General features: G+C 53.0%; 1 protein-coding gene across 1 annotated transcript in view; it reads left to right on the top strand.

The window, feature by feature from the left end:
- Positions 1 to 17,972, top strand: part of KCTD16 (potassium channel tetramerization domain containing 16) — a 64,578-nt gene extending 46,606 nt beyond the window's left edge. The window contains exon 3 of the mRNA XM_032125037.1: positions 9,973 to 17,972. Coding sequence (XP_031980928.1) covers positions 9,973 to 10,424 — 452 coding nt within the window. The 3' untranslated portion in view covers positions 10,425 to 17,972. The remainder of the gene's footprint in view (positions 1 to 9,972) is intronic.
- The last annotated feature ends 2,799 nt before the right edge of the window (positions 17,973 to 20,771 follow it).

The following is a 20,771-nucleotide window of genomic DNA, read 5'->3' as shown; positions in this document are numbered from 1 at the left end:
TCCTGTTCCATTTTTGGGAATTGCCCATCCCCTCCCCGCAGCACCCTCTGTGAATTCAGAAACAACGGGGCACCTTAGGCTTGGGCTGGCTTCTACCTTTATTCTTTTCAGATCTTGCAAAACCAGAACGAGCCGGGTGTTTTTGGGTGATGCTGTTCAAGAGGAGAGCTCAGGGAGCCGGGGGCCCTGCAGTCCCTGCCCAGCACCGTGGTGCTGCCCCCGACCTGGCTCAGCAGCCTCCTCATCCCCTCAAACCCTCCACAGAAGGGAAAAGCTTCTGATCCCAGAGCATTTAGGATTGCCCAGGCATGGGTAACTTAATTGGTCTTGAAACCAGTGCTGAAAATGTTTGGAATAAAGTAGTGTCTGGAGGGTCTCCCACTGCCTGCATTTATTTGATGCAAAAGTGCTTCGCTCAAGATGCTAAATCAGATAAACCAAACCATTCATTTCTGAAAGTTCAATTCACCACTTAGAGGATAGAAAATAAACCAAGCTAAGCCACAGCACCACTGAACAGTGAGATACAGGGTTTAAGGCAAAGCCCACTGTGCCTGGGAATGTTTCTCACATAAATCAAATTTATCTCTGTAGAGCAGAAGCCCAGTTTATGAGGTTCAGACAGGGAAAAAATAAGAAAACTTCCAGAGAGAGTGTCTTAAATAGCTCATAAAAAACGAGCATCTGCCCCTATGGAAAGGGATATCTGATAGTCCCAGAAAAGCGACAGCTCCGATGCAGAGCTCGGCACCATCTGTGCTCCTGCTGAGGGGTCGGAGCATCCCTCCTTTCCTCTGGCAGCAGCAGCTCTGATCATGATCATGCTCCAAAGAATTAATAACCAGCAGCCCTGCAGGGCTCCTTTGTCCCTCAGCCCCTCCCTGGTTTTCCATGGAGCCGCCGCGGTTCCTCTCGCTGGCAGGAGCAGCAGCCGGCGGGGCAGGGTGGGGATGAGCCGCTGTCCCCACGTCCCTCCTGCTCCGGGCTGGCAGCGCTGCCCCGCAGCACGACCCTCTGCTGCCTCTGCCAGAGCCACACGAGGCTCGTCCCCGGGAGGTGCTTGTGGAAAATGCAGCTGGTTCAGGGCTGGGAAATGCAGCCAAGCCCGAGCTGTTTGTCAGTGCCTGTGGCTGGGGAAAAAAGCCACTGTCATCCCGAGGGATAAATAACAAGGGAATGCCCTGTGGCACTGCTGGGCAGTTCCTGCGGTGCCTATGAACCACAGAATCCCAGCATGGCTGGGTTGGAAGGGTCCTTAGGGATCGCCTTGTTCCCACCCCTGCCATGGGCAGGGACACCTCCCACTATCCCAGGTTACTCCAAGCCCCCTCCAACCTGGCCTTGGACACTTCCAGGAGTGTGTCCCTGGAAGGACACTCCACCACTTCCCTGGACAGCCTGTTCTGATGCTTAATCACTCTTTCAGTAAAGACATTGTCCCCAACAACGCGATCTGAACCTCCCCTAGGGCACCTTGAGGCCATTTCCCCCTGTCCCATCCCTCATTGCCTGGGGAAGAGGTTGATGCTCCCCTCGCAAGAGCCTCCTAATTAGGAGATCAGTAATGGCTTCAAGCAGGAAAGAGGGAAGTAATTTCCAAAGTAATTGTTTTCATAAGCATCTTTTTCAGCTGGATGTCTCAGCAGAGCCATTTCTGGCTGCTTTGCTGCCCTCGCCCCTGTCCCAGTGCCCAGCCCAGATGCAGCAGCCATGGTCCGTGTCCCTCTGTAATAGGGACATACATCATGTCACTGTTCCCAGCCAGAAGCAGCTGTTCCTCCTGGCTCTGCCGGTGCCAGGGGGGCAGTGCCAGCACAGGGGCTGAATGAGGCAGGGAAGAAATAATAAACTCATTGTGGGCTGATGACACCAGGCTGCTCCTGCAGCCCCTGTCACCTGTGCAGGTCTGCTCAGTGGTGCTTCACAAGTGGCTTCAGCCGGTCCAAATGGGAGAGACTCCCTTCCAGGCCCTGGGGTACACTGGAAGAGCTGGAAGAGCTGGTGTGCTCCATCTGCCACCCTTCGCATGGCATCCAGCATGGGCACTGAGCTTTGCCAGCTGGGTGGGTGTGCCAGGAATGGGGGAGCCTGGTGTCCCCTCCTTGGGTGTTCCTCTCCCAGGACACAGCAGGGCCTGGCAGTGGAACCCCTCCTCCCTGGGAGGCTGCCCAGCCATCCCCTGAGCTGCCAGGGTGAGCAGCAGGGTTGCATTCACTCACCTTTACCAATCTTGTCTTTAAAGTCAAAGCATCTCCTCCCACCACCACCATTTTTCAGCAATCATGTCAGTTGTGTGTTACAACAGCTCACTGCCTGCTATACAGCTTAATTATTGATTGATAGCCCTGTTATACAGCTTAATTATTGATTGATAGCATTGTAATCCCCTGCTGTGCATGTGGAAGCGAAGGGAAGGGACTGGTAAAGCAGAGACAGGAAGCTGATAACCCTGAGGAGAAGGAGAACTGGACTGCAGAGCCCCGGAGGGCTGGCCAAGGAGCCCCTGTGAGCAGCTCCTGGGAAGGGTGACTTTTGGGAACAGCACTGGAGCAGAGACAAAGGAACAAGGGGAGGATACTCCAAGAATAGCAAATCACTTGATACTGAGAGTAAAAGATGAGAGAGAAGAAACTGGAGCGACTGCAAGAACAGAACAAATGAGAGGTGAAAGGGGTGAATTTATCCATGTGATGATGGCATGCAGAGGCCACCGCCAGGATCCAAGGAGACTCAGATTTATATATAGTGTCGATGAGGACCAGGTGGGAAATGAAAGGGAAGAGAGTATGTGATTAAATCATCGGGAGAAAAAAGTGGAACTTGGGTGTTTTAAAAGGAGACCTGGGTTTGCTCCAACCGTATCCAAAATAAAATGTCATGAAAAGACAGCAGAACTGTAGCTGGGTTAAAAAATACCTTACTCGTTGGCTGGAACCAGCGCTGTTAGCAGAAACGCCTCATTTGAGAACTGGTTATCTCTTAGCCTGGGGATTTTCCGCCGTGCCATGATGGAATAGCCTGTCAAGCTGGTGCCCGTCACAGGGTGACAGTGAGTGACAGACTGGCTGTCCCTGAGCACGGGTCCCGCTCCTCAGCTCCCCCTGCCCCTGAGAGCTCTGTCCCTGCTGGGTCTGCCTGCTCCAGCACTGCAGCAAACGCCCGGCCTGTTGCTGAACTGTTATTTAGGTTATTTGATTTTCATGTCAAAACCGCTCTGTTGGGATTTGGGGCTGTTGCTGTAAAGCCAAACCAAACTGCTGCCCCCATTAAACCCATTCCAAGCGGCGTTTCCTGTCCCCAGGGCTGTCATGGAATCAGAGAGCTTGGCTAGGAAGAGGTCTTAGAGAAAATAGAGTTCCAACTTGTTAAAATAGAGTGATATCAGAGCTGCCATTTTGGCAAGTTTTAGAGGTGGAGCCCCAAGAATTGCCTGTGATCCCTTGTCTCAGCCCTTATCTCTTCCCTTTCTCAATCTACAGCTCCTGTGTTATTGTACCTGCCAGGGGGACAGGAGGAAATCAGCAGTCGGGTTCCTGCTCCTCCTTTACTCTCAGTGTCCTGAGATTTCTTTGCACTGATGTCATTTGTGGTAGGGGTAAAGGGGAACATGCAATTTATTCTCCATTATGTTCAGAGTAATGACAAGTCTTAAAATAGCTCTCAATTAGTGATTGATTGCAATTAATTGGAACAACATAGGCTGACATGATAGCTCTGGATCTCCAGAGCATTTCTGAGTTCATGAGCTCTAATTTTCAAAAATTCAAGAATTCTGGCTCCCACATTACCACAACCATCTGTCAGCAGTTTCTCACACAGGTCTTTGAGAAGCAGGAGCGATAAACACTTTGGCTTTGCTAATTAAAACAGGTGTCCAAAACCAGGGCTCATTTATTGTAAACTGGGGGTTCCATATAGGTATGAAAATATCCATATATTGCCCAGAGAGGCTGTGGGCTCCCATCCCTTGGAGTGTCCACAGCCAGATTGGATGGGGCTCTGCTGATGCTCCCCTCGTGCTGCATTGCTGCAAAGCTCCTGTGGGTAATTCCAGAATTAGGGCACTGTGAGAGGATGTGTTTCCTGATTATTCAGACTAATTTGGTTGTACCTGTGTTTTAATTAATGCATGATTGGAGTTTCTTTCTTAACAAACATCAGGAATACGTCAGTACAAACCAGCAGTGGGGTTCAATCCATGATCCTCCTGCATCACTTCCCTGGACTGTGGCTGCTGCTCTGCTGGCCGACCAGAGGGCTTCGTGTGTGTCTGTGCAGGCCAGCCTGGCCAGGGGTCACTCCAGGGGATCATTCAGAGAGGACAAGGAAAGCCCTTGCTCCTTAACTCAGGTGGGTTTCATTCCATCAAACTTCACTTTCAAGGTCTTGAGCATAAACTGAAAGTAGCAGAAAGCAAAAGGAAAGGCTGTGTTAAGATATGGTGTTAATATGGCATCGATAAATAAAAATTATTCAGAAAAGTCTTTAATTTGAGGAGGCAAGGCTGAACTGAAAGAAGAAAGGTGCAAATAGTGGCAGCTGTGAATTCTCTGTGCTCCAAACTTACCCAAGCTGGAGTTGTTAGGCAGAACAGAAAGAGCAAATGCTGTGGGCAGCAGAAAACTTAAGTGTCAGGTTTTCATATCAGCACCATTTTCCCAGAGGAAAATACACTGAAATGCCTCAGTCCTGATGGCCAGATATTGTCCCTACTCACAGTCCTGGGAAAGGGGAGCACCAAGCAAGGGAGCCAGCAGCACTGAGTTATTCCTCGAGGTACTTCTGTTGTACCGGAATGCTGAATGCTGAGACCCCTCAGCTCTTCCCCCAAAGCAGGCTCATCCTTCTCCTGTTCTCCTTCAGGCAGAGTCCTTGCTGAACCACCAGTGAAAACCCCAGCGAGAACTGGAAGGGCAGCACTCAGCTCTGCTCCTGCTCCAGCCTGGCCAAAGATTTGCTCCGTGGATGGGAAGTGAAGGGCAGGAGGGAGCTGGGGGTGCAGCCTGGGGGTGCCGGGGCTCGCAGGGAAGGGTTGGCTGTGCATGGGGGCACCAGTAGAGTCCAAAATGTTCATTGCACAGGGAAGTGATGCCCGAGACAGGGGACTGGCCACAGGAGGAGTTTTCCTCTCTAAGGGCTTTTGTTAGGAAGGGTGAGGAGCTGTCTGTAGGGCCTGGCGTGCCCCCCAGCTCTCAGACAGTCTGGCAGCGCCCATGGCCACAGTGACCGGCTTCTCCCCACACTTCCCGTGGCTCACCATCCTGCTGCTCACACTTCAGGCTTCTCCCTCCTCTCCGAATTCTAACTTCACCACATGTTACTTTGAGAAGATCCATATATAAATATTTTGGCTCATTTAATATGCCTTCTGGTATTTTAACACCAGGTCTCTTGTTTTTCTCCACCATTTGGGGAACTTATTTTTATTTTCAAACAAACTTGATACTCTTACAGAAGTTCACTTCCAGAACTGAGTGTTTTAGGGAAGATTTCAGGAGTGCTGGTAAAATGACAACATGCTGGGAGGCTCCTGATGGAAGTGTGTGTGCTGCTGGGGACTGGCTGAAAATTGCTTTGCATGAAAAAGAGAAACCATGGGACAATTCTGGGGTTTATATTGGGTTGGCAGGTTCAGAATATTTAAATGGAAAACACTTTGAACTAGAAATTTTAAATTTTAATTTAAATTTCAATTGAATTTAAATCAGACACCAGGTGTCCCCAGCTGCCCCCACAAGGGTAAAAAATTGTGTGAGCTTCCTAAGGGGGCTGGAACAGCCGCAGGATCTGCCTGTTCCCTTCCTCCTCCCAGTTCCCATCCTCCCTGGTTCCCTCCTCTCCCCAGATCCCTCTCCCCCCACTCACTGCTGGCTTTGAACATATGGGAGGGTTCAAACCAATGGTGTTACTGCCAAGTCCTTGCCTGGGTTTGTCTCTCACTGAAATTTTACTGCAGATACTTGATCCTAAAAGCAGATAAATCCAGCAGTGTCTGTCCTGTGGCCAGGACAGATCCTGGAGCCCACCAGTGCCTGGAATTTGTCATCATTCCTCAGCTTTACCTGGGTAATTTTATTTAGACGGGGGCATTTTCTTCTGATAAATCTGGGCCCATTACCAAGTCAGAATGTATTCGTTAAAACACCAGTTAGAGCGTGGTCTCTCATCAATCACAACCCCCTTAATTCCTGCACGGGTGCAGAGCCGTGGGAGGCGCTGGGCACGCCTGGTCTAAATCAAACTGTCACTGCACCAACGTCACCCTGTCCTCAGCCCCGCGGAAATCCAGCTGTGATTGACCATATGAACAATGGGGGAGGTGTTTAAAAGCTCCAACACTTCATTTCTGGGTGTTGGGAGGTGAACAGAGGGTTCACAAGGCTGCAAGCACAGAGGTGACAGGACTCCAGTGGGATGGAGGTGATGGGGAGCTGACCGGGGGTTGCCTCAGAGTTCCCCCCGCCCACCCTGCCTGCCTGGGCACGGTGGTTAATTAGTGCTCAAACGGGGATCAGTGAGGAGGGAAAGAGGGAGGAGGAGGCAGCAAAACCCTGAACAGAGGAGAGGTGAAAGTCATGGGACAGGAAGGAGAAAAGGAGCATGAAATAGAAATAAATCAAACCAACAACAAAGCCCTAAAGCAGAAGCAGGAAAAGGAAGAAAAGGTGAAAGGACAGCATAAATGGACCAGAGTGAATTGAGAACAGGAGGAAAATGGCTCAAGTGATGATCACAGACTGGGAGGTTGGTACAGCCACACACGTGGAGGTGAATGAGTGTCTGGATACAGAAAATATCTCTGTGTGCCTCAAAAACAGGCACCAGATGTGTCTCAGCTGCTGCCTGGGGATATTGTCCCTTCCCAGCCGTGACACCATCCCCAGAGCTGCCCACAAACCTCAGGAAAAAGGGCTGTGAAAACTGCAAGAGCTGAATAAAAGGAACATTATTCTGAGAAGGAGCCTGCGAGGGCAGAGCTGTGGGAGAGCTCAGTCCCCATCCCACTGAGTGCCCTCCCACAGCTGGGACTTTCAGTCCAGATTCAGGAGGGGAAAAAATGAAAATTTTGAGATTTCCTGGAGAATGGAAATTGGTAACATTTGTTCTGAAATATGACAACATTTCTGGGCACTGGGCCTTGGGGCACTTTTAGACCCCTCAAAGTGTTCCTGCAGCCCCCCTGCCATTGGGGTGCCACTGCTGGCTCGGGGGGACAGAGGGATGGGGGGCTCTGCCCTGTGCCCCCAGAACTGTCAGTATTGGGCGTTCATCCCAGGCTCGGCATTTCCCAATCCAAGCACTGGTCAGAGGTGTCTGAGCTGGGGAAGGGTCCCTGTGCCATCTCTCACCAGGAAAACTCTTCGCTGCCTTTTGTCAGTCTTGGTTTCTGTCTCCATTCCTCTCTCCTCCCCAGTTTTCTCACAGCATCTGTCCCCCTACACAGGGATTTCCCATTCCCTCCTTGCAGCCTGTTTGTTGGGAAAGAGGGAGAGGAGAAGGGGAAAACTGGGTGGCTGATGGTTTGTGTGTCAATTATACATCAGAGGCTTTGCTGCTGCTTCAGAAGCTTCTAATAATAATTATTATAATTAGGGCACTGGGAGAGAAATGTGCTGAGATCAGGGAGGAAAGCAGGAAAGCCAGGCCAGAATTAATTAGCTACTTTTATCTAAGAATCTCAAAGCATTTAGACATTAATTAATGAGTGCTGTGGTTAAGTCAGCATGATGCTCCTTTGCTGCCGTTGTCATGCCAGGCTCGGGCTCAGCCCCCTCCCTGCCCAGCCCTGGGGTGCTGCTGCTGCTGCAGGTGCTTCCCCAGCACTGCAAAACACAGGAATAGTTCTTTGATCCCTTTGGTCCTGCCTGTCACCCTGACAGCTCCAGGGCTGGGCTGAGGAGACCCGGCCTGGGCAGGTTTGTGGTGCTGGAGCTGTGCAAGTCCCCAGCCCGTGCAGGGCCCTGGCACGCTGGGCACCAGTGTTCCCCTGGGGAACAGAGGCTCCCTGCTGACCCCAGCCCAGCTCCATGAAACCCTCAGTGCTGAGATTGGCCCTGGGGCTCCAACAAAACTGTTTATTCATGGCAAAATCGTCTCTGTCTCCTGGCTTACCCGTGGTGTGCCCATTGTTGGTGAATATTCATTAAGTGAAATTAGCATCTAATAGGTCTTAATTGATTTATAAAACCTTGTTTTGTGCAAATGAATTCTGTACTGTAGCTGTGCCTGATGGCAGCTGGGGGTCCCTCTGCCCAAGCTGCCACCTCGGAGCCGGGTCAGTGGGGGCACAGGTGGCTCAATCCCTTCTTCTTCCCCATAGTCCATGGAAGATGTGGCTGCCCCATCCCTGGAAGTGGTCACAGCCAGCTTGGAGAAACCTGGTCTACTGGAAGGTGTCCCTGCCCATGGCAGGGGGACTGGAATGAGACTGAGATCCCTTCCAATCCAAACAGCCCCGGGACTGTGGGACAGCCATGAAGTCATGGCTGGGAGCAGGCTGTCCGTGGCCTGAGCATTGTGTGCAGTTTGCAGAGTGTCACTGATGATCACGGCAGTGCCCTGGGCCCCTGCAGGGGCAGATGTTTGGGGTCAGGTGAGCTGTTTGGGTTCTCGAGGCACGGTTTGAGCTTTGCTTGGCTGGGTAAGCGCAGCCCTTTGGGTTTCAGCGGCTGTCCCACCGCTGTGAGATGTGGGTATCAGCTGCAGTAAGGAGCTGGAATCCACACAACTCCTGCAAGTGTTCTCAGAGCATGTGGATCAGGGTTTTGTAGGGGCTCAGTTCATAATGCCTTTGTCCAAGCCTAGAAATTGATAAAAAAATTCAATTTAGCCATTTTTGACAGTTTTCAGACAAGACACAGGACAGCTTTGAAGTGAGTCTGTAAATTAGAGTAGCCCTGCAGCTCCCAGACTGAGACACTCCTTCACCATTGACAAGGAAGAGGAAGGAGGAGATAAGGAGGCTTCTTGATCTCTGGTTTTCTGCCTGTTCCTGTAAATGATGTGCATGGTGTTCCTGGCTGGGTAAGGACGGAGACGCAGGAGAGCGGGGCAGTGACAGTCAGGGGCTCTGTCAGTGCTCCCAGCCCCTTCTCCCCTTCCCCTTCTTCAGGGGCTGCTGTGCTGCTCCGAGGCTGCACAGCTCAGTGGTGCTTCCCTTGGTCTGGGGATGTTACCGCTCTGCAGCAGCTGGGAGTGGCGGTTCCGTGTTAGTGGGAAGATGGATGCTCCCCGATGGCCTTTCTCTCCGTGGTGGCTGCGCTGGCGTGGTCAGGGAGCTGTTGTTCCCGGTGCCAACTCTCCCCTTTGTCACGGATTACTGCGGCTGGGCAGGTCTCCAGCTGGAAAAGAAAACCTTCAGCCCTGCGCTGCAGGAGTCGGGAATAGGCACTGTCCTGGGCTTCCCATGGCTGGGCTCGTGCGAATGAAGCAGCGAGTGTCCCCAGAGCCTCTGGGCTGTGTGTGACCAGGCCTCCTGTGGGGGGAGGCTGCTCTGAGGCATGTCCCCAGGGTGGGGCTGGGCGAGGGAAGGGGATGTTGGGGGTGATGCCCACCAGGACAGAGGCTGGCAATGCTGGCTGCACCAGCTGGCTCTGCGGTGGAGCCTCAAAGAAGAAACAGTGTCTGGAGAAGTCAGGGGGGCTCCAGCCATGGTTGCTCAGTTGGGTTAAACACTGGATCAGATTAAATGTGGTGGTTTCTCCCTGAGGATCTCAGAAGTTTCAGCCCCTGTTGGGTATTGAGCAGCACATGGCAGCGAGGTGGATGGAGGAGCTCCGGGGTTCGTGGGCATCAGCTGCTGTTGTGCCCCGGGGGATGTTTGCTGGCAGTTGTGGTGATGTTCAGGGAAGGTCCCCATGAGGGTTCCTGTGGCCCTGGCTGCCCTCCCGGTCCTGGGGGGCTCAGCAGCCTGTCCTGGGGTGTGTGGGGGTCTGGAGCTGCCGTAACCCCGGGCTCTCTGTCCTCCTGCAGGTGAGCCCTCCCGCTGGTCCTCATCCCACTGCGACTGCTGCTGCAAGAATGGCAAAGGCGACAAGGAGGGTGAGAGCGGCACGTCCTGCAACGAGCTGTCCACGTCGAGCTGTGACAGCCAGTCCGAGGCCAGCTCCCCCCAGGAGACCGTGATCTGTGGCCCCGTCACGCGCCAGCCCAACATTCAGACTCTGGACCGGCCGGCCAAGAAGGGGCCGGTGCAGCTGCTGCAGCAATCCGAGATCCGCAGGAAGAGCGACCTGCTCCGGACTCTCACCTCTGGCTCCCGGGAGTCCAACTCCAGCAAGAAAAAAGCAGTGAAGGAGAAGCTCTCCATTGAGGAAGAGCTGGAAAAATGTATCCAGGATTTCCTCAAAATCAAAATCCCAGACAGGTTTCCCGAGAGGAAACATCCCTGGCAATCCGAACTGCTGCGGAAGTACCACCTTTAGGCTTTGGGTGGGGAGAGCACACGACCTTGTTAGGTTAGAGCCAGATCCTAAGTGATACAAAAGTAATTCCCAGTAATAACTATTTGTTAGGTCACCAAAACCAAAATCCATCTCTAGTACTGCCTAATTTGCCTATTTCACCTTAACATTTCTAGTCGTAGGGGAATGATATTTTTGCAGTCCTGGAAGCACAATGACAAACGCTTTTGTTTGTAAACTTGGAGTCTTACACAAGCTGAAAACCTTAAGGGCACAACCAGACCCATCCCAAGGGATGCTCGTGTGGCCCCAGAGCAGGCAGGGTGGGATGGTGAGGGCTCCGTGCCCTCTGCATCCTGCACGGAGCACGCGTGTCTGGAGGGAGGAGCACAGCACAAAGCCCAAGCTCTGTCCCGGCAGTTTAAGCATGTGTATTTATATATGTGCATATATATATGTGTGTATATATATCTCTGTGTATATATATATGTATATATATATTAATATATATTGCTTAAAGATTTTCTGGCTCTCTCCTTATAACTGCACTTTCTCAGAAAAGAGCATTTTTTAGCAGTCTGTGGATGTCCCGTTTCTTCTCCAGGCCTCTGAGGGCTGAACAGTAGAAATCCCTCTCCCTGTCTCTCTCCTGCTCCCTCTGCCTGTCCTTCCCCCCTCCCTGGGGCACTGTGAATGTGTCTCAGTGGAGACCAGGGTGCAGTCTGTGGGTTTGTGTTACCATCAGCAAAATATTCCGTTTGTTTGGGATGCTCTCGTCCCTCCATGTCCTCCCCACACCTCTTGTATTTTTCAAGGCTCTCTGGTGCCAGTGGGTTAAAGGTGTGCTGATCCCAGCTGGAAAGCCGCAGGAATGGTCCAGGGCTGTGTGGGGATGCTGGGGAGGATGCTGGCTCCTGCAGGTGCCAGGTGTGTGTGCCAGGAGCGGCTGTCCCAGCTGGCAGGGACAGCTGGCACCGTGCCCCCTCCGCCACAGAAATCACCCCCAACCCGCCAGGGGACTCTGGCCGTGGGGAGCCGCCGCTGCAGGAGGGAGCGGGGCTGTGCCAAGAGAAAACACAACCCCGGAGGAGGTACCCGCGTCCCCTGCCGCAGGTGCCATCGGTGCCAGCGCCAGGGTGGCACAGACAGCAAAGCGCGCCTTGTGTCCCGTGCCACCCCCGGAGCCGTGGGAAGGGCTGGGCTGGTCCTGCACTGCCCCCGGAGCCAGGGGAAGGGCAGCAGGGGCTGGCCGGAGAGGGGCCGGGGCTCGGCAGAGGCGTGGGGCAGCCAGAGCTGGGGCAGGGCAGTGGCAGCGGCTCCGGCTGCTGGGGCTGGCCAGCCATGGAGAGGCGTGGAACACTCCATTGCTCCAGCTGTGGTGGCCATGGCTGGGAACAAACCAGCTAGAGGATTTGGGATAAATTATTCGTTTTCTAAAGGCACAGGAAGGAGATTTTTATATATATATATATATGAATATAAAACTGTCGGCAGTGACAGTGCCGGTAACACAGAATGCTCGGATTCTGACTTATTTAGTGTCCTGCAGGTTCCAGGGCTTCCCCCTCCCGAATTCCAGAAGCTGCTGTGGGAGATGCTGTCCTGCCTGCACAGGTTCTTTCTGTGACACTCGTGCGGTTCCAGCCAGGGGAATCTTGGTGCCTGCGGGGCTCCACTGTGCCGGGCTGGGGCAGAGGGGGTTGGCAGGGAACCGTGAGGTCTCCACGAGCACACAGCTGTGTTTGGGGTTGCGTGCACCTTTTACCAGCTAAAAAAGGAAGCAATACTTGTCCAGAGGGATCCATAAGCAGGAGCTGGCTGTGGGGAGGGGGAACCCTCCCAGCAATACATCTCCGGGCGGCTGGGGAGCAGGGCTGGGCTGTGCAGCTGGGGTCACCTCTGCCATGCTGCAGGTGGAGGAGGGGCTGTCCCTTACGGAGCTGTCCCCTCTGTGCCGGTGCCACAGAGCTGGCGCTGGGCAGGAGAGGCTCTGCCTGGGAAATGCTCAGTGAAGAGACTCAGCACTTCCTGGGATTGTGCTTTAGAGCCAGTTCAGGGCTTAGGACATTCCCTCACGCTGAAATTCAGGCCCGGCTCTTGTGCCACCCTCTACTCACAGGCTCAAAAAGCACATCTTCCCACGGAAACCAATGTTTTGTACAAGCCCCACAGATGAGGCCCTGCTTAGTCATTTCATGGTTAGATTATAGCATTTTTCTCTCCCTACTCAACATTTCCTGCATCTTGCTCCTCTGGCTCTGGCACCAAGAAAGGACAGATAGGGCTCTCCTCTGGATTTCCAGCAGGGCATGGGGTTCAGGACAGGTCACCTTTGTTCCTTGGCAGGAAACTGCAGCTAAAACCTCATGCTTTCACTACAGATCTTTCCCTGTCTCTTTTTAATATCCCAACTCTTTGGGGTCTAAGCTGCGTGTGCCAGAGTGGACGAGCAGGCATTGGGGGAGGGTGTGTGTGTGTGTTCCCAGGCTGACGTCCTGGGGCTCGGGATTGCTCCATGATTAATAACTGTGGACAAATTAGACCAAATGAAATGCGCCCAAGTGGGCTTGATTTATGTGGCCTTCATGTCTCCAGTTTGAGATGAAATGGTTATTTTTCTCCAGTGCTACAGAAATAACGGTCTTAAACTGCAGTAATCACAGGCAGGCCCAGCCTGCTGGGAAACCCAGTCTGGGCTGGGGCCGGAGCAGGGCAGTGCCAGGCGTGGGGCTTGTGCCTGTGTGTGCTTGTGTGGGTTCTGCTGCATCTCTGAGGGACCTGCTGCTGGTCTGACTCCATGGACAGCTGTTTTATGAGTAGCTTGTGCAGAGCTGGGGCTGTGCCAGCAGGTTTTGTCCTGCTCAGAGGGACTGGGGGTCTGTAGGTGGAGCACAGGGGCCCCGAGCGGTGCTGGAGGCTGTCACGCCCCTGGTGGGGTCAGCAGCTCTGCCCAGCATCCTCCCCCTGCTTCCCAGAGCTCCCCTTCTCTCCCTCCTCACTTGCTGCTCTCTCTGCATCACCAGTGCCCCCCAGCACCCCCTCCACCTTTGGGGCACTCCCTGGGACGCTGGGAGAGGGGATGGGGGCACCTGGCAGTGGTGCAGAGAAACCCTGGGCAGGCTGAGACAGAGCAGGGGAATTAAAAATGCTGTTCCATGATGGCTCCATAGTTCAGCTGTGGGTGGCAGTGGGTCAGGAAAGAGCAACCAAACCTTCTTCAGGCACCAGGATGGTGGCAGGAGGGTGACCTCACACATTAACCCTGGGAGATCCCTTCCCAGCGGTAATGCCCTGCACACACAGATGCACAGCTGCACACACATCCCTGCCGTGGGTGGGACAGACTCACAGCCTGGGGTGCCTTTCTGGCAAGGCTGTTTTCCCTCTGGGACGTGGCACCTCTCCCTGCTCCCGGGACAGGCCATCCCTGCCGTGGGTGGGTGCTGGAGTGCTGCCTCGGGGCCAGGGCCACCTCAGCATGAGCAGGGGAACGTGGCCCGTGCTCGGCACATCCGGCCCCTTCCTCCTTCTGGGGCTTTCCCTGGGGCTGTGCAGGGAAACTGAGCTGGGACGGGAGGAAGGGAGACAGAGGCAGCACAGGGCAGAAAGGAAACTGGAATGAAAGATTGATTACCTGAAAGAGAGCTGGGTTTGGGCTACAAAACATATTCTACTCAAATTCGACTTTATTTCAGTGAGAGAACCTGTGTGTCTCCCTAGGAAAGGTTTTGTAGCGAGCCAAAATTAAACTCAGCTCACAGAGTACTTTATTTTTTCTAAAATATCTGGGGAGAAAACTGGATTTTGAGCTACTTTCCACAAGTGACAAAGACCAAGTTCTGTTGAAACTAATTTGTAAACTTACCTTGACTGCAGTGGGACTGAGACTCGGCTCCCACCGGCAGAATTCCCGGTTTCCAGGGGCTTTGCCACCCCAAACCCCCTGAGACACCTGAGCGGGACTCAGCATTGGGGGGACACACAGAGAACGTGGGGATCAGCTGATTTGGCTTTCTCCCTAAACCATCTGCACACACAGCACCCAGGCCTCACAGTGCTCTGGAGAATGTTTTAAGTTTGCTGAGTCCATTTGTTAATTTTCTTTGCGAGCTGTGGGCTGAAGGACAGGACAAGGTTGGGTTTCACTGGCAATGGCCATCAGGTACCCGAGGCCGTCAGCCGTGTCCCGCTCTGCTCTCCCAGCCCTGGCAAGGCAGGAGGAAACTTCCCAGCCCCTTCCCCTCCCCACGCCCTCCCCACCACTGCGAGTACAGACTTGGCTTTCAGAGTACTTTATGCATAAGGCCCCATGTGTATCATGGTACAAAATAATTGTCCAGTCTTATGGATAGTTTATGCCCCAACGGGGTTTTGTAGATTAATAGTAAAAGAACAAAAAAAAAAAAAAGAAAAAGCACTTTTAAATTATTTATATTATAAAAAGACATTCTTTATTTTTCTTGGCATTGATGTCACTTAGCTAAAAAGTCCGTTTATAAATAGGATATTGCAGATTTTAAACTATAGCAATGCTAAGCAAACACGATTTCAGAATTCCACAGAGAAAATTACCGAGGTGAAGCAGGAGGGTGGCAGGGCCCAGGTGGCTCCACGGGTGGGCGTTGGAGTTGAGGGAGATGATGTCCCTTTGTGGTCCCCTCTGGCCGTCCCCAGCCGGGGATGGCAGGACTGGACCCCCCAGGCCTTTGGGGTTGTACAGAGGTGCTGCCAGTGCAATATTTCCCAGCCCACACGGGATGCAGAGGGGGTTTGGTGCCATTGGGATCTCTCGGGGCCTTGCTTACGTTACATTTTCGGACCTCATTCAGTACTAAATGACTTCGCCGAGGCTGAGTCAGTCTGTTGCACATTGATGTAGATTAAGTGGCACCCACTGAATTACCTCTCGACTTTCCAACGTGGTTCACTTGTACATAAGTGTAATGTCAAACTGTTTACAGGTTCTTTTGTGCGTAATTGTGGAAAAAAAAAAAAAAGTTTTAACTACAAATTTAAAGGAATCGATTTTACTGGAAGGTGTTTAAAAAAATGAATGTGCTTAATACAGTATAGACATCCTTGCTAATGGTCTCACCTGAATGCATGTATCCGTGTTGTCAGTCCCACCAGTGAGGTTATTGGCAATATTCTGCAGTCTGTGAATAGCAAATATGCATAAACTACTGTGACTCTGACAAATATAACTCGGTAACTGTTTCTACTGTGGTATGTGAAAAAAATCCTGTAGCTTTTAGCCTGCTGTATTTCCCTGGTGCAAAGAGCACCAGGAAAGAGAGAGATCTTGGGAAAATGAAGTCACAGCTGTGACTTGAGCGGGGTTGTTCGTGCGATGGCCCCGCCGGGTGGCTGTGGTACAAGCGCTAAAAATGCCATTTGCAGAGGCTGGCAGGTGGGAAGGGAAAGGAAGGGAAGGGGCTGCAGCTGCCTCCTGCCCTGGCATCGCTGCTGGAGCAGAGCTGGCTGCGGGCTGGGGCTGGGGAAGGCAGAGCCTCGGGGCAGGGCTGTGGGACCCTGCGTGGGGGGAGCTCAGCGGCGCTCTGGGGGCGTTGGGCGCTCACAGCTGCAGCCAGTTTGTGTTTGCCATTCCAGTGCAGCAGTGAATGCACGCTGGGAGAGCACTGACCACAATAAATGAGTTGGTATCCTTCAGCTGTCACACGCAGAAATGCATCCATGGATACATCCAGGCTTTCTTGCACACAGGGATTTAGCATTGGCTCATGTAACCACTTCCCTCCCTGCTGGCTGGGCGTTATTCTTTCTCCCTGGAAAGTGGTGGGGTTTTCCCCAATTTATTTCTGGGTTTGTTATTATTTTTAATTTGTGGTACTTGGCTGTGGTTGAGAGGAAGCCCTTTCCAATGGCCCCTCCCTGGCAGAAGGTGAAAGATGCATCTCTGCAGCATTTGCCCCACATAGGGCTTCCTCACAGCCAGGATTTGGATGTTGCAGGGCCTGCACAAGTGGAAGGCCGAGGTTTGGGAGCTGTGCCTCCTCAGTGGTGAGGGGGACACTCACTGAGCTCCCCTGTGGCACCAGACCAGCGCTGGCAGTGCCACGAGCCAGGTGATGCCAGGATTCCCATCCTGGGAATCTCAGGGACACTGGGCAGCACCTGCAGAGGGGCCCCATGTCCCTGAAGGGCCCTCCCAGCTCTGGGACGAGCTTCTCCACATTAACTGCCCCTCGTCAGGAGCCCAGGGGCTGGAGGACAGCACAGGGTGAGCTGAGGAGACCCTTCTGCTGCTGCTTCTGGGCAAACCTGGGGCCTGTAGCCCTGCTCCCTCTGGCTGGGCTGGGTCTCAGGCTCCATCTCTCCACCCAGCCAGGTTCCACGGGAGGAGAATGCGCGGGGGCTGCTGTGGTCCCTGGTGCGGTGACAGCTCTTCTCCCTGCCAGGACACCCCTCAGTCCTGAGCAGGGCCTCGCCTCTGTGGCTGCCCACTCGCAGTCCAGAGCAGGAAGCTGAATTTGGTTACGCCGAGCACTTCTGAGCACTGTCTTGTCTGCTTTTCATGTCAGGGCAGATGTGAAAGAGCAGTGGGTGTTGGGGTAGAACACCTGCACAATAATTACTGAGGATGTAATTACCTCCCCTACGCAGCACTGGGTGATGTGCATGGGAAGTAGGAGAGATTCCCTTTGATACCAGGTGATACCAGAAAATGATTTTAATCTGCCTTACAACTATATAATTAAGAGAGCTTATATATAGAAATATATATATATATATCTCCCCATATGTGTATTTCTTGTCCCTGCTGGAGCTGCAGCGGTCCCGGCTGGGAGCAGGGGGTGGCACCCGGGCTGGGCTGGGCCTGCTCCCTGCCAGCCGCTGCCGCAGGGGTGAGCAGGCTGGGAAGAACCGGCTCAAAGCTTGTCCAAAGCCTTTTCAGAGGAGAAGCCCCCCCTCCCCAGGGGTAGCCCCTGCCCCCCCAAAATGCTGAGCTGTCCCAGCACTTGCTCCTGGGACGAGGCGTGGCCGGGAAGGCTGTGGTCAGTCCGTGTCACCCCTTCTGCTCCCTGAGCAGGCAGGTGGGGGGTCACCCTGCAGCTCGTCGTGGGCTTGCCGGGATGGGACTGAATTATCCCCATGCCCAAAGCCGGGCACAGGAGGGGCTCGGCCGCTCCCCCCGGGGTGCCCAGGGCAGAAGGTCCCTCCCCTGCCAGGCAGGACGGGGTGGGAGGGCAGGGCCGGCATCCCCCAGCCTGTCCCGCTGTCCTGAGGCAGGGCAAGGAGCAAACCTGCTGCAGGAGAGGGGACAAGGGGACAAGGGGACAAGGGGACAAGGGGACAAGGGGACAAGGGCACGGGCTCAGGGGAGGGCACAGGAGTCACTGCTCGCTCCGCGGTTCTCTCCCGGCGCTGCTGCCGGGAGCCGGAGCTGCCCGGCCCCGCTCCTGTGCCCCGGGGCCCGGAGGGAGAGCTCTGTAAATACAGCAGGTTAAAAACTGGCACAGTATCAGCAGGTCTGTATTTAATGCAGATGTTTCCCATGTTTTGTAGTATTGTTTTATTGATAAATAAAAATCAACCAAAGACAAAAAAGGCCTTTGGCGTCGTCTGTGTGAGCGGGACCAAGCGGCTGTGGGCACCCATTTATCCGGACTGTCCTGGCACAGGGGGGCTGCAGAGCCCTCAGCCCGTCCCTGCCAGCGCTCCAGCCCCGGGAATCCCCCCAGACAGAGACCCTCGCCCATGGAAAGGGAGGGGATGAGCAAACGTCCCTGAGCTCCCCGGGAACAGGAGCCCTGGGCTTGTCACCGTCCCGGGTGTGCCCTGCCCTGCCCCGGCTCGGGTGTGACACTGAGTCGCCCAACAGGGCTGTGATGACACAAGTAGCGCTAATGGCTCCAAAATGATCCCGAAACACTCAGGATTTTTAAAGCACAGCAAGAAAAGCAAAACTCGCAGCAATTAAACTGCATCTTAATGAGCTGCCTCCCAAAGAAAAGCTTGAGAAAAATGGGTTCATCAGAGACTCGTTAAAAAAAATCACTAAAACCATTAATACTATAAACATCCTCTCCGTAGCATAAATTTTGCATCTTTCCAGATGTATTTTTATTATTATGCCCATTTTATGGGAGGAGAAAACGAGACGCAGCTCTTTGGATTGTTTTGTCCCAGGGATGCTAGCAAGCAGCAGCCAGGAGGCACAAAACCACCTGCTCTTACCAAATTCCTGGGCAGGTGTGCCTGTGCCACACCAGGCTGCCACATCTAAACCCTTTAGCAAATTTTATTTGGTCTTTACCAGGGCAAAACATTCCTGATTTTGGGACTTAGTGCTGACTGAAGGGGGAAGTGATGTCTGTGATCCTACAGTGGCCACTTGCCCATGAAATAGAGCTTCAAGAGCAGGAAGAATTTGGACAGACTCTGCTTGGGATTTAACCCCTTGAACTGCCTGGGAAGGGTTTGCAGAAGCTTTCCAGCTTTAGGCAGCGCAGGACTGTCAGAAGTCCTCAGCAATCTGCAGTGGAAATGGGTTTGAGCAGCTGGATTTGCTGAGCTGTGGAACAGAACGTGAAGGGGCCATTCCTGCCTTCACTCTGACATCCCAGAGCTCGACTACAGCCCTGAGACCCGGGAGGTGACAGCACTGGGGATCCCAGCCCCGTGTGATGGGACAGGGCAGGGCAGGCCTGAGCTCTGGGGGCAGAAGGGAGAAGCAATGCTGGATTTTGGAGAGCAAGGGAGGGAGCGGGGCTGGGAAGAGCCCCTGTCCCCCTGAGCTGTGCTCCACCGCCCCTGGCAGCCAGGGGCAAAGGGACGCTGCCCCCCCTGCAGCAGCTGGGGTCATGTCAGTCCAGTCCCCCTCACTGCAGCATCAGTTCCCCCCCGGGTCCCTCGTCATGGGCTGATATCAAATGCAGATAAAGCTCCAGCAGTGACAGGAAAAGGGCTCTGCGTGGCTGAGGGACCGCACGTGCTGATGGCACCAGCGATGCCCTTGGCTGAGCCTCCAGGAGAAATCCGCAGTTCCCTTCCTTTTCATGCACTCCCAAACATTCACCTGAGCTCCATCCTGCTCTGGCCCAGCCCCTCTCCTGAACACCTGGAAGGCAAAATGTGAGTTCTGCTTTCTCTGTGGTCTTGCCTCTGCTATTGAAGTTGTTACTAAGCCACCCTAATTATTTTTTAAGTCCAATAAAGACATCTAATATGTGCAATTTTAACATAATGTGTTGGGAATAGTAGTTTAGTGCTATTACCAGTGCTAAAATCAATGTCTCTACTCATGTAGCTGTGAGCTTTTATTTTCATCATTAGCCCATAAGAACAAGTCTGTATCTGTATCTGTACCCATATCCTTATTAATACGAAATATAATAATATAAAATTTAATAATATAAAATATTGGTAATTATTCATTAGAACCATTACACCTGACCCCTTCTCCTGCTGACCATATGACATTTGCTGTGTTACCCTGAGCCTTGTGAGCAGCCCTGGAGCACTCCTGGCATGCTCTCGGTGGTGTGTGGTGGACAAGGACAGGCAGGGACAGGTGGAGGAGGTGCTGGGTGGGTGGCACAGCCCAGGCCAGGTGAGACAGAAAAACAAATTTTTCCTGTTGCCACCAGATCTGTCCCTGGCCTCTGCATAATGAATGAATCCAACCCAACCTTTCTGAGGGTGCTGCAGGCTCCTCACTCCCTCAGGCCCTGCACCGAGCAGGCAGAGGCTGCGTCAGAACTGGGTACACACTAGAGCCAGTAAAATGCTCTTTGGGTTCCTGACTTCACTGTGCCAAGCATAATGAAAAAATTGCTCTTTTAAATTTCTGTTGGGATAGATTGATCAGCTCTGAAGACCCCCCTGTCACTGTGGTATCTGCATCTCCAGAGTACCTGAAGGTTTAAAGTTAATAAAGGACAAAGTGTTATATCTGGATGCTGAACTCAACTTAATGAATTAAACAGAATTTTCTCCTTTGGGTGGTCTCTTCATCCAATATTTTATCCCTTCATCCCCAATGGAATGCCCAGCTGCTCTGGCCTGGGGGGAGCAGGCTCCTTGCTCCACCCTGCAGCCACAGCTCAGTCCAAGGGCACTGGAGCGGCCAAACCCCGGGAATTCCTCCCCACCACTGATGTGTGCCCTGAAACAGGAGCGTGGATACTCCCTTTAGATCTGCCTGATGGGAATACAAATGTTACTCTGCTTTTTATAAATGCCCCAACACGGTACTTAAGTTCTTTCTGAAAGGACAAAGCAGGTGAGCTCTCCTTTCCAGGCAGAGCAGATTTCCATCCTGCAGCTGTATTTTAGCACTATTATGAGTAATTGTCTCCTCCAGGTTAAACCTGCAAAGACATCCCAAATCATGGATTTAAACCA

Source organism: Corvus moneduloides, chromosome 15 (genome assembly GCF_009650955.1).
Source record: "Corvus moneduloides isolate bCorMon1 chromosome 15, bCorMon1.pri, whole genome shotgun sequence".
In the NCBI taxonomy this organism is placed as follows: Eukaryota; Metazoa; Chordata; class Aves; order Passeriformes; family Corvidae; genus Corvus; species Corvus moneduloides.
Note: the sequence above shows the minus strand (reverse complement) of the source record. Positions and strands in the feature narration are given on the sequence as shown.